This window comes from Diabrotica virgifera, chromosome 7 (assembly GCF_917563875.1).
Source record: "Diabrotica virgifera virgifera chromosome 7, PGI_DIABVI_V3a".
Taxonomy (NCBI): Eukaryota; Metazoa; Arthropoda; class Insecta; order Coleoptera; family Chrysomelidae; genus Diabrotica; species Diabrotica virgifera.
In genome coordinates, this window is record NC_065449.1 from 149,890,482 (window position 1) to 149,906,560 (window position 16,079).

Sequence of the window (16,079 nt, forward strand, 5' to 3'; positions counted from 1 at the left end):
CACAACAGAACATAATTTAAAACATGTATCAAAGATAAAAAAGTTTTGTTTGGCTTTCGTTTGGCCCCTAAAGACGATTAAAAATTCAAATTATTCCAGCCAGGCCAAAACGCGTCGTGACGTCATCCGTTTATATGTTTACATTCTTCCAACAAAGTAAACAGAATTTTAAATTAGACGTTATAAAGGTCAGTAGAAAATTCAGTTATGTGACGTTACAAGTGTTTTTGATCGTTTGAACTATTCATAGAAAACTTGTACTTTTACAAAATGGTTTTATTTTCCGTAGTAAACCTTCTTTCCTTTCCTTCAATAACTACATCAAACTCAAATGTCAACAAACTGGTATATATTATTACAATGACATACGATAAATGTTAATAGAATATAAATATTTTTCCTTTATTCCGCGACGAGGTATAACCAAGTAGGTGGAGGCCAATAAACTAAAGAAGAAGAAGAAGAATATACCTAATTATAACCATAAACGAAATCATATAGTTAAACTGTGTGACGTCACGGGTCGTTTGTAAAATACAAGACTTTAAATTTGTACTTCTAAGTTATTATGAGTTTTTGAAGCGTAAAATTTTGGAAATCTCATTTTTGTACAAAACTGAACATTATTATGTAATAAAAAAAATGCGCAAGTTCCCTATTCTGTAAAGTACATTAGATACGTTGTTCAGACCCTAGCTTAGCTTAAAAACATTGTCCAGCGCGATGCTTGGCAACGAGAGTTTATTAAAAGTTGTAAAAAGATACACACGTATTTTTTTATTGCTCTGCGAAAGTATAACTCAAAGTATTAATTTGCAATCGAAAGTACACAATAAAAAATCTAATTTAGTTCAGAGAAATAAGTAAAAAAATATCCTGTTAGTGACACAACCACCTCCAGGCCGAAACCAAATTTTTTGAGTAGTATGGAGATCTATAATAATACCCTATATGTTTCCTGCAGCCGATTTTGATGATATACATAGTTATAAACAAATGAAGATCAAGCAACGGCAAATTTTCGCTTTTTTCGTCTATTACCAAAAAGTTAAGCATTTTAAACAAATTTGAGAATAAGAAACTCATACATCATATAAAAAACTTTAATATAGTGTTCGCTGAATGTCTCTTTCCTTATTGGTTGCTTAGAAAATCGCAAAATAAATCATAAATTTTGAGTTTCTATAAATATTCATAACTTATGTAAAAATTAACTTAGAACGTTCTTATTAAACGGAATGCTGAGACTTCTGGTGCTTAAATCATACCCTAAATTTCAAAGCAATTGGTAAAATAGTTTAAAGTTATTTAATTTGTTTATCTCAAATTAATTTTTTTTGCAACACTATAAGTCAGAAAATGATGAAGTTACAGTAATACTTTGGATAGTTTATGAAAGAAGAAAATTTACACTATTAATTAATTAAAAATAAATGACAAAAAATAATTCTAAATATTGCAAAATTATTTTGCAAGAACATGTGAATTAAAAAAGGGGGCTAACTTTGTCCCTAATTGGCCTAGTCAATTGTTTTTCTTTCTAAATGTGTAGAAAAATACACTCTTTCTAAATATGAAAAAATAATTTTTCTACGGGTAACGGTTAAAAAGTTATTCTAATTGTTTGTAAGTAAGCAAAAAATCGACATGTTTTGCAAAATAATTTTACACTGTTTAAAATTACTTTTTGTCATTTTTTTGAATTAAGTTAATAGAATAAATGTTCTTTCATAAACTGTCGGAAGTATTACTGTAACCTCATAATTTTTTTACTAATAGTGTTGCAAAAAATGAGTTTGGGATAAACATATTAAATAACTTTTAGGGCCGGTTGTTCGAACGCTAATCAAAAATGATCATTATCAAATATTTAATTACTGTCATTAACTGTCAATGTCAACTTTGTTTGGGTTGCTGAAAACATAATTATGGATTACAATTATGAAATTAGTTAATCAATTATGTTAATAATTGTTATGTTAATTGATTAACTAATCTTATAATTATAATCAATTATGTTTTCAGCAACCCAATCAAAGTTAACATTGACAGTCGGTGACAGTAATTAAATATTTGATAGTGATCACTGTTGATTAGCGTTCGAACAACCGGCCCTTAAACTATTTTGCTAATTGCTTTGAAATTTAGGGTATAATTTCAGCACCAGAAGTCTCAGTAATCCGTGTAATAAGAAGGCTCAGGTTAAGATCAGAAGTTAATTTTTACATAAGTTATGAATATTTATAAAAACTCAAAATTTATGATTTATTTCGCAATTTTCTAAGCAACCAATAGGGATAGACATATTCAGCGAACGCCATATTGAAGTTTTTTATACGATTTATGAGTTTGTTACTCCCAAATTTGTTTAAAATGCTTAACTTTTTGGTAATAGACGAAAAAATCGAAAATTTACCGTTTTTTGATCTTCATTTGTTTATAACTATGTATATCGTTAAAATCGGCTGCAGGAAACATATAGGTTATTATTATAGATGCCCATACTACTCAAAAAATTTGGTTTCGGTCTGGAAGGGGATGTGTCACGAGAAAAATCTTATTTCTCTGGACTAATTATAAATCATAATCATAGGTACAGTATCTTTTTATACAAACATCATATGCTTCTTTTCATGAGCATTTTTCAGTGCGTCACAAATGATAGAAAAAAAGGTAAGTCCGTGATAATATACATTTATGACATTTATTCTAACATGACATTTTAGTTAAATCTGACAGTTGTCACATTTTATTTGCAATTTGGTATAAAAACAAATCAATATTGTTTATTGTATTTATAAAATGGTATTTTCTTTGATGTGTATAGTCTTATAAATTGTACAGATTATATTCGTAGATATATTATATAATTCGTAAATAAGTTTTCTTCGATTATAGCGCCATCTATCAACAACTAAAATAACTAGAATAAATGTTATAAATGTCAGACGTGCCTTTTTTTCTGTCATATACAATTTAATGCGTTAGAAAGAAATCGAAAAACTGTGACGCACTGAAAGATGCTCATGAGGAAAAGAATAGTTATTCTTATGTATCATAATTATTGTGATTATTATAGCGACCGTAAATTTTTAATTAACAATTCAATTGTTTCTAAACGGTTCATTCAATTTCCATCATCTTCTGGAATTATAATCTATACAAAAGAGCTTTTACATTACCAAGTTATTTAATTATTGATAAACAATTACTTATCTAAAATTTTAGTTGAAAATTAAAGATTTTGTGGAAAAACCCGCATTTTCCGGGGAAAATTTTCGTCGAATTAAATCGAGAAGAGCACGTCGCTATGCAGAATTTAATTACGGTGAATATTTATTTGGGTGTTTTTGGTGTAAAATTTTAATCTTTGGAGTTATAGAGCACAAATTAAAAAAAAAAACACCATTTTCGATCGCCATTTTGTGTACAAAAAAAAGTAGCACACTATCTGCGGACTTTGCATACCTATATTATTAATACATAGAATCATAAGATTCGATTCCAGCAATAAAATTGCTGGTAAATAACTTTTTCCACCTACCTCTACCGAAAGTATACTTTTCCGGACCTGATTGTAGGGAGCAAAGTTGTACTTTTCCTCCCTAGGGAGGAAAATATTTTTCGTCCCTAGGGAGGAAAAGTAAAAGTGACGTCATGGTATTTCATTCATGACGCCCTGTACAATATCTATTTTCTATTACGTAAGTATCTATACATTTTAACGTTTATTTAAAAACACTGTATTTTGCAGAATGGTAAAAAACAGTAAATTGTTATTTTAATTTAACAATGTTTACATAAATAATTTGACTTATATTTTGACAGTTGACAGTTATATTGTACCTACTTGTTAGTTTTAGTTCTAATAAATTTTGTTGGTTAGTTACATTAATAAATTAAGTAAAAATGAAAAAATGACTTGTTATTTGAGGAAGGTGGAAAAGCCATATGTATAACATGGGAGTAAAGTGCCTTTTCCTACCTTGAATGATTACTGCCCTCCGCTACGCGTCGGGCAGTAAACTTCATTCTCGGAAGGAAAAGTAGCACTTTCATCCCTTGTTATACAAATAGCTATTCCTTGTATGTTGCTAATTAGCCCAGAGTATAACAAATTTAACAAAAATGGTAAATAAATATTACAATATTAACATAAAATAATATGTCATATGTGCATCATAATCTGTTTAACGTCAAATTATTTTCGCCAAAAATTTCAGGCGACTACGCTAGGTGTCGCGTCAGTCATGCACGGAGCGAATACACGAATACATATAAATGAAAAGTTTTTTAATGCTAACCACAAACCATACATACTTATAGACGTTTCACGACCATGTTAATCTTTCGGATCGAATTAACGCCATCTCTTGATTGGAATGGGAACTAAATTGACAAATTTTAGTTACGTGAGAATTTCAAATTATAAATTTTGCGGGATTTTTGATGAAATTTCGCAAGAAATTAAAACAACAGAAAGACAATTCAATGTTTTATTCCATATTTTACTGAAAACTTCAAATATTCCAATTTGTTTTCAAAATGCTAAACACTACTGCTATGTGTCACGTGAAAGCACTGATGTGTATCGAGTTGAATGAAAATTTTTGAAAGAATCTTGTACATAGGATGATTGTTTAGATAAATATTACCTTATAATCTTTTACAAACTTCCAAAAATATATAGTTCCGAAATGTTGATGACACACTTGTCTATTGGAATAAACTGTTTCAGGATCTATTATATTGTTTTTTTTAATGTGGAGAAACATAACACGGGATGATTAATGTAAACTAAAAATTCTACTCATAAAAATGGAGAGGAGGTTAATACACTTATTAAAATTGTGATTAAATCTAATTAAAAACGTAACACCACTATAATAAAATAATTAAGCCACAAACTGTAAAATAAAAAGAAAATAAAAAATTAATTTAATTGTCAACTGTCAGTTGTTAAATATGACAAGAGAATTGACTGACAGCGACATCTCTGGATTGGAATGGTAACTAATTTGCTGTCTTGACCTTGACAATTTACGTGAAACGTCTATGAGTATGTATGGTTTGTGATGCTAACCTTTCTCGGAGTCAATAACATTGAGCTGCTTCTCACATGAAATTAAAGCATCACAGGCAAATTGCATAGCAAAGTACATAATGTTTGAAGCTTCATCGCTAAGTTTCGGTCCTCTAATGGGTGGTGTAATTCGCTCTTTCCTTTTTAGGTTACCTGGCATCGTGACTGTTGTTGTTAGTGATGGTCCAATACTTTGATTTACAGCCCTCCATCCTACAATTAAAAAATGTAGGTGATATTGTCGTTACCGTTATTATACATGGTGTTTGGTAAAGAATGGGCCATAGCTTTAGGTTAAAATAGACCGATTTAAGCTAACTTACCTTAGTACAAAGTTTATAATAACCGAGATACAGGGTGTCAAAGTTAAACTTTTTTTTATTTATTATTGAATATTTCCTGACAGGTATGAGATAACAACATGAAATTTGGTATGTGGGGGTTTTTTAGGTCGAGAAAACTAAATTCCCTACCAAAAATTATGTATTGCCCAGAGGACGCCACATACGCCTTTCAGCACTCATTTATTACGTTCATTTTTTTTATCCCTCACTCTGTATAATTTTGACATTAAAATTTATTCTCCTATTAATTTTACTTAAAATAGGTATACTTTTTTCATCTCCCTAAACTCAACCGTTTTCGAGATAAACGCATTTTAAATCTGCGATACACCATCATTTTTAGCATAATATCATTGTAGTTATGTACACCCGAAAAATAACTTAAAACCATAATAATTGTGCCAGTTCTCAAATTTATGTCATTGCATCGCAAATTCCATTTGAAGAAATTTGCGATACATATTTGGATAATTTTATGGTTTTAAGTTATTTTTCGGGTGTAACTACAATGATATTATGCTAAAAATGATGGTGTATCGCAGATTTAAAATGCGTTTATCTCGAAAACGGTTGAGTTTAGTGAGATGAAAGAAGTATACCTTTTTTTTAAGTAAAACTAATAGGAGAATACAAATTTTAATGTTAAAATTATGCAGAGTGAGGGATAAAAAAAATTGAACGTAATAAATGAGTGCTGAAAGGCGTATGGCCCTCTGGGCAATGCATAATTTTTGGTAGGGAATTTAGTTTTCTCGACCCAAAAAACCCCCACATACCAAATTTCATGTTGTTATCTCAAACCTGTCAGGAAATATTCAATAATAAATAAAAAAAGTTTAACTTTGACACCCTGTATCTCGGTTATTATAAACTTTGTACTAAGGTAAGTTAGCTTAAATCGGCCTATTTTAACCTTAGGAACCTGAGGTTAAGCTATGGCCCATTCTTTACCAAACACCCTGTACATATCTTAATGTACGACTAGTATATTATTTGACAAATAATGACATGATGTCAAAGTCAGTTAATGATATACACATCGCGTCAGAAAAAAAGGGCCACCCACAAAATTGGTCCTTTTTAATAAATGTCGAATTTTCTAAACCTGTTGTCCGATTTAAGTAATTTTTTAAATATTTTATAGCCTTTTACCAATTTCGCTGTAACAATATTGTTGCTAGACAGGTAAATTGCTATTGCAGCTATACCGGGTGTGCCAATCAAACTGTGATTGTTTCTGTTAAAGTTCGCGTGACCCTGTGGAATATTCTAACATTTATAAAATACTGAACTTAAAACCCAACTATAGCCTCAGGTTTTCTTAACATTATGTTTTTTGATTCATTAGCTTATGTTGGACAATAAAAAACTTAGGTACCTTAACAACTAGCCATGTTCTTCATCAATATAGGGTGTTTCTAAATAAGTGCGACAAACTTTAAGGGGTAACTCTGCATGAAAAACTTATAACTGTTTGCTTTATAAATATGTCCGCAAATGCTTCGTTTCCGAGATACGGGATGTTGAATGTTTTCTTACAAACTGACGATTTATTTTTTGCTCTAAAACCGGTTGAGATATGCAAATGAAATTTGGTAGGTTTTAAGAGGTAGTTATTGCGCATTTTTTGACATACAATTACATTACCATTGACGTGCATACGGGGAATATGACAGAGATGAGAGTATCCGAAAGAATTACAGGAAATATGCTGAGAGATCGAAAGAGGAGTGAAGATATCAGAAGCAAATGCTATGTACAGTGTATGAACGAATGAACACTAACTAGAAAAAAGGATGGAATATCCACAAAAGCAGAATGGGCGAGACCCGTGTGGACAGAATAGCGAGAAATAAATCACCAATCGACAGAAGTATCGGATGACGGCGCAAAAGATGGAGTGAGAACCTTCCAAAAGAGTTATTAATCTACCAATCAACAAGCAGGATTGCTTATAAAGAGGAAGAAGAAGAAGAATAATGTCCAATATCGTTCCTATGGCTCCCAAGTATATTTAATTTTATATCATTCGTGTTTCCTATCTTGTTCTCTTTTCCCGCATCGCTTTGTTCCCATCATTTCCCCTTTCAGACATCCTTTCCTTTTTCTTATCGGTTTCCACTCAGTTATTTTATATATTTACTATTATTTCTAGCTCTTCAATAATAGGGAACTTGCATAAAATTTTAAATTCGAAAAAAATGGTATAAATCACAACAGAACATAATTTAGAACCTGTATCAAAAATAAAAAAGTGTTGTTTGTCTTTCGTTTGGCCCCTAAAGACGACTAAAAATTCAACTTATACCAGCCACCCCAAAACGCGTCGTGACGTCACGGGGTTGTATGATTACATTCCACACCAATTGTATATATAATTTTAAATTAGACATTATAAACGTCAGTAGAAAATACAGTTATGTGACGTTACAAATGTTTTTGATCGTTTGAACTATTCATAGAAAATTTGTACTTTTACAAAATGGTTTTATTTTCAATAGTAAACCTTCTTTCCTTTCCTTCAAAAACTGTATCAAACTGCAATCCCAACAAACTGGTATATTTTATTACAATGACATAAGTACGATAAATGTCATTAGAATATAAATATTTTTCCTTTATTCCCCGACGACGATCTGGCTAAATACCCAAGTAGGTGGAGGCCAATAAACTAAAGAATAAGAAGAATATATGTAAATATAACTATAAACTGAACCACATAGTTAAACTCTGTGACGTCACGGGTCGTTTGAACTATTTTAAGATAAAGAAGACTTTAAATTTGTACTTCTAAGTTATTATGAGTTTTTGAAGCGTGAAATTTTGGAAGTCTCATTTTTATACAAAAGTGAACATTATTATGCAATAAAAAATGTGCAAGTTCCCTATTGTACATAATATTTATTTACTATAAAAGGTCTGGCCATTAGGTACCGAATCTGTTGGTATAACATCTTTATTTTTAACTATTTAGATGGGAAATAAGCCACAATTAAATTGAAAAATAAATTTATTAATGTTTCGACGCCCAAATCGGGTGCCGTTGTCAAAATACAAAATACTACTAAAATAAACAAAAATGTTGTTGCTAAGTAAAAAAATTCTTCTAATAATTTATTTAATCTGACTCATTTATATTGGCAATTCAGACGTATATTATACATTTTTAAGTATGTCGGGATAGTATCACGAGGTTTTTCCTGGTTTTCCCTCGTGATTTACTATGGAATTTTTAACGCGAGAATTTTACTGTCATCGTTGCATTTGGTTGTCTTTTTAAAGACAGATCACATGCTATGATTTTTTTTTGTGACGGATATTTTTGAGTTGGGATTGATTTCATGTAATCGACTGAACTATCTTTTAATAAAGTCGTCCCAGGAACGCAACTCATAAATATTGGCGATATCATTTTAAAGTCTTCTACTTTAAAATGTATAATATACGTCTGAATTGCCAATATAAATGAGTCAGATTAAATAAATTATTATAAGAATTTTTTTACTTAGCAACAACATTTTTGTTTATTTTAGTAGTATTTTGTATTTTGACAATGACATCCGATTTGGGCGTCGAAAAGTTAATAAAATTATTTTTCAATTTAATTGTGGCTTATTTCCGATCTAAATAGTTAATCATAAAAATGCCACAAGGAAATAGCTTCCGAACAACATCTTTATTTGTAATTTTTTATAATTTTCCCTTTCCCCTTCAATATACTCTTCTACCGCATCTATACACCGCTCAATCTATACACTCTTTTCTCGGAACCGCAGGGTGTTAAATCCGATGAATAGAGCGGGTGCTTAATGACTGCGGCCAAGTTTTAAGCCAAATAGTCCTTGACAGTGTACGCGTTGTGTTTCGTACGTTGTGTTCCACATTTCGGTCTTTTTTCGCAAATTTTTCTCGGAATCGTCGTAAAACCTCTAATTAATAATATTGATTAACTGTCCGACCTTGTGGTACCTCTTCTTGTGAACTACACCCAAGGTGAGAGAAGAAAACACTGAATATGAAAATATTTTCAAAAATGAATAACCATTTTCAATTTCGTTGCAAAACGAAAATACAGCCGAACCATATTCTAGTCCAATCAGAGAGTGCAGCAAGCACCTCTACCGATTTCGAAACTTATTAGTCTTTCATCAGGAGGCACATATGCTCCTCTCTCTGATCCAACCAAAACAAACCACAGCGTGCAGTCCCGGATTGCAACGAACGAAATGGCATAGATGCCCTAGCGGCAACTGCTAGCAAAAAGACTAAGTTTTCACTCTAATGGCATATAAAACAACACACATAATGCTATTCTACATCCCACCAGAATAAAAGCAATGGGAACCTTTGTAACGATCAGTTATTACTATCGTCACTAAAATAGTTATTTCGGTAGGAACTAGGTATGCAACCAACTTTACAGACACTTGTATATGAAGTTGCAGGTGATCGACGACGATGTTGGTAACTTTTGGGGAATTCAGGGTTTATAAGTTGGTTCGTGTGTCGATACGGCTTCCGACTGACGTGTTTGTCATTGCTGCAGGAAGAGCTAGTCGTCACTTAATTTTCAACTCTTGTGCTGTCAAGACATCAAGTCTCCAGTGGCCATTGTAAGAATTTACCTTTGGTTGAAATATTAAGTTATAAGAAGATTAATTTATGTTGGAGGATGTTTTGTTTTGTTTGGGGTTGTGGAGTGTTAAAGAAGAGTTTTTGTTTCCAATTGCTTTTTTTTTGGAAAGCAATGGGTACGTAGATATGTTTTTTTCATTTCTTTTCACTGTTAAAAAAAATAACCATCTAAATCATTTTAATACCATATTCAGATTATATTAAAAGTTGCTGTCCTTCAATTATCACATTTTCAATTCTTAAATACTTCTCATCTACGTTCTACAAAAAAAAAAATAGAATTCTTAGAATTACACTTTCACTCCATAAGTTTGAAATCAATGATCATTCTCATTCTCTCCTTTATATATCTCCATAGAGTAATCTCGATTATAAGATCCATATTTACTTGTTCAAATACTTCCTTATATTCGTTTAAAAAGGCTTTTTCCAGTCAAGGACAATCAAGGTCAATGACACTTCAAGCATGTACTTCAAACCTCATTTTTTACTTAGATTTTTTCTCTGTCAAGTTCTGATAAGGTGGTACACCTTTTTGTCGAGGCCCTGTTTCTTGTGTTCTCAAGGACAATCAGCTGATCAAGGTTTTTTTATTCTTTTAGCCACTGGAGAAAAAGAAGATTAAGTCAATTTATTTTTTATTTTACCTTTATGGAATTGGATTAATAATTATTTTGGAATCTCTTTTGGATGGAATTTGGATGTTTTGCTTTTGGTTTCTTTTGGAATAGTCTTTGGGTTTTCCGATACTATGAAGTATCTCCTTTGATGTTGAGTACCTGACTAGGTGAAGGGAAAACGGAAGATACCTTATTTGGCGCTACCCTCATCAGCTTCGCAGGATTTGGAGAAGCAATACGCCTACTTTTTGTAGCGACAGGTTTTTATAATTAAATTTGCATTTCATTTTGTTCTAATAATATTTTTCAATTTTTACTATTCTTTTTATGTCAATAACTTTAAAAACAAAATCCTCTAATAATAATATACCTTCATCTTTTCTTAAAATATAGTCAATAATATAGTAATATTCAATAATTTTTCAACATATTTTATATTCCACCGTTGTATCATTCATTTACAATAGTCTGGCGATTATAAACTATCTGCGAAGATACTGTGCAAATTATCTAAAGTTGTTCCCTTATTTAAAACCTTTATTTCATGTGTCAGGTATTATACTCAGGTTTGTCGCCTCCGAGCAGGTGTGCGATTGTCAACCAATATTGTATTCCTCATTAATAATAAGTTTGTACACACATATCTACATCAATTTACTGTCTAATATAATAAATTCATTACATATTTTTTTTCCATATTGTAAAACCTGCGTTATCGACAGGAGCGTACTAGCCTAGTACATCGGATGGTTAGCTAGTGTATAAAAATTGTATATAGGGTTTATAGGTATAGTTCATTAAATTTGTTGGTTGTAGGATTATAAAATTGTATATAGGGTTTATAGGTATTTTTTTTTCATTAAAATTTGGTTGTACATACTTATATGTTTTATTGTCCTACCATTTTATAGTATCTATTAAAAGTATTAGTTAGGTGCAGCAATACAAGTCACTCGGCGAAGCATTTATTAAATCCTTCCCTGGCGCCCTCATACGTTCTCAGTAATATCTTCTCGGTCAGTAGTTCTCTTTCTTTTCATTACTCCTTATATTCATTTATTTTCTTTAATCATTCAAGTATTTCAGTAGGTACCGTCTTATTAGGGCATGCAAATTGGCCTAATCCTCCCCTGAGCCCTACTGAGAAAGTCTCTTAAATATCCAGCTAGCCTAGTTTCAGAAAACTTCCATAACTAAGTAAACTACCCCTTTAAAGCTTACATCATATATCTATTCTGTTACATCAGAACCTCTACGTTACACCTTCTCTGGTTACACCTCCGAGGCTTCTACAATTTGCAAGCCATACGGATGTTGAGACTAAGGAAGATGAGGGAATTCTACAATTTACAATTCACGTCCCATCTGCTCAGCGCGGTAAAGTTTCAACGAGAATGGTTAACTTCGTACTCCAATAAGAGTAAATGTAAATCAAAAATGAATAACCATTTTCAATTTCGTTGCAAAACGAAAATACAGCCGAACCATATTCTAGTCCAATCAGAGAGTGCAGCAAGCACCTCTACGGGTTTCGAAACTTATTAGTCTCTCATCAGGAGGCACATATGCTGCTCTCTCTGATCCAACCTAAACAAACCCCAGCGTGCAGTCCCGGATTGCAACGAACGAAATGGCATAGATGCCCTAGCGGCAACTGCTAGCAAAAAGACTAAGTTTTCAATTTAATGGCATATAAAACAACACACATAATGCTATTCTACATCCCACCAGAATGAAAACAATGGGAACCTTCTCTGGTTACACCTCCGAGGCTTCTACAATTTGCAAGCCATACGGATGCTGAGATGATGGGACGTGAATTGTAAATTTTAGAATTCCCTCATCTTCCTTAGTCTCAGCATCCGTATGGCTTGCAAATTGTAGAAGCCTCGGAGGTGTAACCAGAGAAGAGGTAAATAGGGAGAAGTGTATTTTTGAAGTGTGTAAATTAAATAATTCCTAACTGAGCGCTTTCGGCTTACAAAGCCATCTTCAGAGCTATGGTCAAAAGGTTCAAAATACCACTAAGAAGATAGATGGATCCCATGTATGATATAAAAATACTTCTATTTCTTATGCAGTTTTTTATTTGATGGAAAAAAACCTTGTCTGACTGTTGAAAAAATGCTCAACTATGCTGTTGTTTTTTAGGTCGGAAAAGTTAAAACATCTATTACAAACACAAAGGACTTTCACACGAAAAATTACATTACATTGCACAAGTCCTTTGTGCTTGTAATATATGTTTTAATTTTTCCGACCTAAAAAAACAACAACAAAGTTGAGCATTTTTTCAACAGTAAGACAAGGTTTTTTTCATTAAATAAAAAACTGCATAAGAAATAGAAGTATTTTTATATCATACATAGGATCCATCTCTCTTCTTAGTGGTATTTTGAACCTTTTAATCATAGCTCTGAAGATAGCTTTGTAAGTCGAAAGCGCTCAGCTAGGAATTATTTAATTTACACACTTCAAAAATACACTTCTCCCTATTTACCTGTTGTCATAAGTGTGTACAAAACTATTTCAGTCTTTACATTTATTTAACCAGAGAAGGTTCCCATTATTTTCATTCTGGTGGGATGTAGAATAGCATTATGTGTGTTGTTTTATATGCCATTAGAGTGAAAACTTACGCCCGGTTTCATAATCAGTTAAAGTGGACTTTAAGTTTTAAGTTGGTACCCTTGTCAATGCAATTCATATGGGTAAATGTCAACGTTAAAGTGAACTTTAGTTAATGTTCACTTTAAGTTGATTATGAAACCGGGCGTTAGTCTTTTTGCTAGCAGTTGCCGCTAAGGCATCTATGCCATTTTGTTCGTTGCAATCCGGGACTGCACGCTGGGGTTTGTTTTGGTTGGATCAGAGAGAGCAGCATATGTGCCTCCTGATGAGAGACTAATAAGTTTCGAAACCGGTAGAGGTGCTTGCTGCACTCTCTGATTGGACTAGAATATGTTTCGGCTGTATTTTCGTTTTGCAACGAAATTGAAAATGTTTATTCATTTTTGATTTACATTTACTCTGCGTGAAGTATGAAGGGAACCATTCTCGTTGGAACTTTACCGCGCTGAGCAGATGGGACGTGAATTGTAAATTGTAAAATTCCCCCATCTTCCTTAGTCTCAGCATCCGTATGGCTTGCAAATTTTAGAAGCCTCGGGGGTGTAACCAGAGAAGGTTCCCATTGTTTTCATTCTGGTGGGATGTAAAATAGCATTATGTATGTTGTTTTATATGCCATTAGAGTGAAAACTTAGTCTTTTTGAAAATATTTTCATATTCAGTGAAATAACTTCACAGGCTCACTGTGAGTCAAATCTTGCACATCATAAATAATAAAAATACATTTGTTATTAAAAGAAAAAAATATACTTACCTGGAACATTGCCGTAGTTAGCATCCAGATAAGTCAATACACTGCTATCCTCCACTTTCAACAAAGTTACTGTTAACGCCGGATTATCAGAACATTTAAGAAAATTTCCAACATAGAATCTTACTACATTGATATCAAATGCCGTTAAATAATCCAGTATATCTTTAACACAAATATTTTGCTCAGTTGTAGTGATTACTGCATTGTTATTTAACAAGATCACCAGACTATCGCTACTGCAGACTGTTAACTTTGCTGTGTCAACAACTTTTGATTGGTCAATTCTGAAACTGTTGGTGTCTTGTATTATATGGATCATAGTGGCCAAAGGTACCTATAAAATATAATAAAAATTCAAAGATTTACAATAATCAAATAGTGCAAATCACTGAAGGTGGATAATGAGCTATTACCTCCGATTTCGTTGAACCTACATTGATTCGAATGAAAATTGGTGAGTGGTTAGATGATACCTCAAGAAACAAAAGTGACATGGTGCCAACTTGCGCTTTTTACCCTGAGGGTGGATGCCACCCAATCTCGAGGGTAAAAATTATTTTATTAAAAATAACATCAATAAAGGGACAAATTCTAAGCAAAATTTGTTATCCAGTTATTAAAATAAATCTATACTTTTTGAGTTATTAAAGATCAAAGATTTTAATAGGTTTGTTCCAACACAACGAAGAACCGCAATGTAACAATCACGTTACTATAAAATAATACGTTCCATGCGTTCTGTGTCTGTATATCGTGCGTTCCATGGGTTATTTTGTTTACTGCGCAGGACGGTGATCGTTACATGGGCGGTTTCTCGTTGTGTTGGAAAAAACCTAATATTTCGTAAAAGATGCATGTTTTAAACAGGTTTTTCATAAATAACTCAAAACTATGTATGTATTTAACTAAGGGCATCGGGGCAAAATTTCGCGCAAATGTGTTTTAAATGCATTCATTTTTTTATGAATCCTGAGAAAACTAATAAGTATGTATTTTTGAAAAATTTAAACGCATGTCCGCAAATGCTTCGTTTCGGAGATACGGGGTGTTGAAATTTTTCTTGACGATTTATTTATTGCTCTAAAACCGGTTGAGATACGCAAATAAAATTTGGTGGTATTTAAGAGGCAGTTATTGCCCATTTTTGACATACAATTAAAAATTTTATGTTCACCATTTGCATACATACGGGTAATACGGGGTATAAAATTCCTAATTGTATGTCAAAAAATGCCCAATAACTACCTCTTAAAACCTACCAAATTTCATTTGCATATCTCAACCGGTTTTAGAGCAATAAATACATCGTCAGTTTGTAAGACAAATTTCAAAATCCCGTATCTTGGAAACGAAGCATTTGCGGATATATGTTTATAAAGCAAATTGCAATTATTTTTTCATGCTAATTACCCCTAAAAGTTTGTCGCACTTATTTAGAAACACCCTGTATTGATGAAGAGCATGGCTAGTTGTTTAAGTACCTATTTTTTTTATTATCCAACATAAGCGAATAATTCAAAAACCAGAATTTTAAAAAAACCTGAGGCTATAATAGGGAACTTGCACATACAAATATTTTTGCATAAAACTGTTAATTTGTGTTTAAAAATATCATATTCTAAATATTTCGTCTTAACAATTAATAGTGTACGTACAACAACTGATAATAATTCCGCGCCCAAATTTACCCTTTCAAACAACTTCAAAAGCGCGCTCTGGGGTCTGACGTCACCAACCATGATGTTTACCACTATTCTCGTTTGGCTAGTGCCAGGCATGTACTGTACAGACAACATTTTGAAATTTTACAGACTTTCATTCATTTATAATATTATTTTTAGTTTAGGGAAATACATTATTTTTATTTTACAACCTATCTCAAATGCCAATATATGTCAACACATAAAGTTTGGATAAAATTAAATACCTATATACCTATTTATTAGGGTGGGCAGAAAATTTTTTTTCTGGAAAATAACAACGCCTGCGGTCAAAAAAGTTGAGTAATACTA

At 32.1% G+C, this 16,079-nt stretch overlaps 1 protein-coding gene across 1 annotated transcript in view; it reads right to left on the reverse strand.

Annotated features, from left to right (window-relative positions):
• LOC114338615 (triokinase/FMN cyclase) overlaps positions 1-16,079 on the reverse strand; it is a 93,629-nt gene that overhangs the window by 5,422 nt on the left and 72,128 nt on the right. Inside the window, exons 3-4 of the mRNA XM_050656422.1 lie at positions 14,068-14,401; positions 5,084-5,296 (exon numbers count right to left, since the gene is read on the reverse strand). Coding sequence (XP_050512379.1) covers positions 5,084-5,296; positions 14,068-14,401 — 547 coding nt within the window. The remainder of the gene's footprint in view (positions 1-5,083; positions 5,297-14,067; positions 14,402-16,079) is intronic.